Source organism: Arachis duranensis, chromosome 3, assembly GCF_000817695.3.
Source record: "Arachis duranensis cultivar V14167 chromosome 3, aradu.V14167.gnm2.J7QH, whole genome shotgun sequence".
NCBI classification, from domain to species: Eukaryota; Viridiplantae; Streptophyta; class Magnoliopsida; order Fabales; family Fabaceae; genus Arachis; species Arachis duranensis.
This window is the reverse complement of record NC_029774.3, coordinates 7,175,079-7,176,563: the sequence shown is the minus strand read 5'-3', so window position 1 is coordinate 7,176,563 and position 1,485 is coordinate 7,175,079. Positions and strand designations below refer to the sequence as shown.

General features: G+C 34.9%; 1 protein-coding gene across 1 annotated transcript; it reads left to right on the top strand.

Annotated features, from left to right (window-relative positions):
• Positions 1-245: 245 nt before the first annotated feature.
• Positions 246-1,155, top strand: LOC127745620 (uncharacterized). Its single transcript, XM_052258614.1, has 2 exons — positions 246-658; positions 796-1,155. Exons 1-2 carry the CDS (start codon positions 440-442, stop codon positions 1,096-1,098), a joined length of 522 nt encoding a protein of 173 aa, XP_052114574.1. The 5' UTR covers positions 246-439; the 3' UTR covers positions 1,099-1,155.
• Positions 1,156-1,485: the final 330 nt, after the last annotated feature.

The window sequence follows — 1,485 nt, the reverse complement described above, 5'->3', positions numbered from 1 at the left end:
TCTTTACCTTTTATTTAAATATATATATTTTTTAAAATTAGAGATCAAATTTCGATGTAATTTTTTTATAAATATTATTGAGTAAACACCCAATCCGGTCCCTGTCCAATTTTCATAAGGACAAAGCGATTCCTGTCCAAAAAAAGGTACGTTTCGGTCCCTGTCTTTGCATTCCGTGAGATATAGCGGTCCTTCTGTGCCTTCCGGCGTTGAAAACAACCGGAATAAGCATACGTGTCACTTAACGGTGATGAGCTGGCTGCTAAGTGTCCTTGAAGTGCCAAGCTGTCAATTTAAAAATGGACAGGGATCGATCTGTCCCTTTCTCCCAAATAAAAACGCTGTCGTTTTGTGTGGGATGGGAGGTTCAAATGCTGCGCTACTTCACTATATACTCTGAAAATGTATCACTGTGTTCGACTGTAAACCCTAGTACAGCATGGTTCATAGTGAAGAACGTGGATCGACATCAAATCGGCGAAGTGGGAGAGATGAAAACGAATCAAGTTGGAGTTTGAATGTTACTGGGAGTGTGGGATCAAGGTGGAAGAAGAAGTGGGTTGCCCCAGAGTGTAATTGTGGAATTTATGCAATTTTGTTCATGTCTGGAACCGATATGAACCCAAACAGACTATTCTTTCGATGCCCATATTTCAAGGTAGGTTTATTAACATTTAAAATTTTGTTCACTTTGTTTCTCATTGATGGTCATACTTCAAGGTAGGTTTATCAAGAATTAAAATTATGTTCATTCTGTTTTTCAATAGATTCATAATAAAGAATATTATTTTGTAGACTCCAACACCTCATTGCAAATACTTTTATTGGCTTGATGATTATGTTGCATCATTCAATGAGGATGCTGCGAAGACTCTTTTGTTCGGAGGTTTGAAGCTGAATCAGAATCATAAAGAAGATCATTCTTCTGCAGATGATAACAAAGTTAGGGAGCTAGAGGAAAGATTGGTTGGCTTAGAAATTCATTTGAAGAAAGCTAGATTGAATTTTAGTCAAATTAGATGCAGTAGTGTTGGATGTGTTATGTTGGCATTTGTTGCTGGAATTGTAGTCAGAAACCTGTTTAGTGGTGTAGTTTAGAGAGATCAAATGTTACTTCTGGAATACTGTGAAACATGGTGATCTTGGTTGTTAAGTTGGTTAGGGTATGGCATTTGTTGCTATTGATCACTTTTGATAAATGAATATAAATATAATTAAGCTGGTTTTGTTTTTATATGTTCGTTTATTCAATTTTAAAGACTGCAGTAGTATACATGATTTTGTAATAAAATAAGGCATTATGAATTTGTTGAAGAAAGTAAGAAGCCATCTGTTGAAAATTGAAACTTAAGACATGATACCATAATAATAGAATAAGGGAATCATCATAACAGCCCTTAATAATATAGTTATCCAAAAGAGTATTCAACCAACTATATCACTGGTTGCATGTCTTAGCATCTAATTATATAATAACAAAAGCAA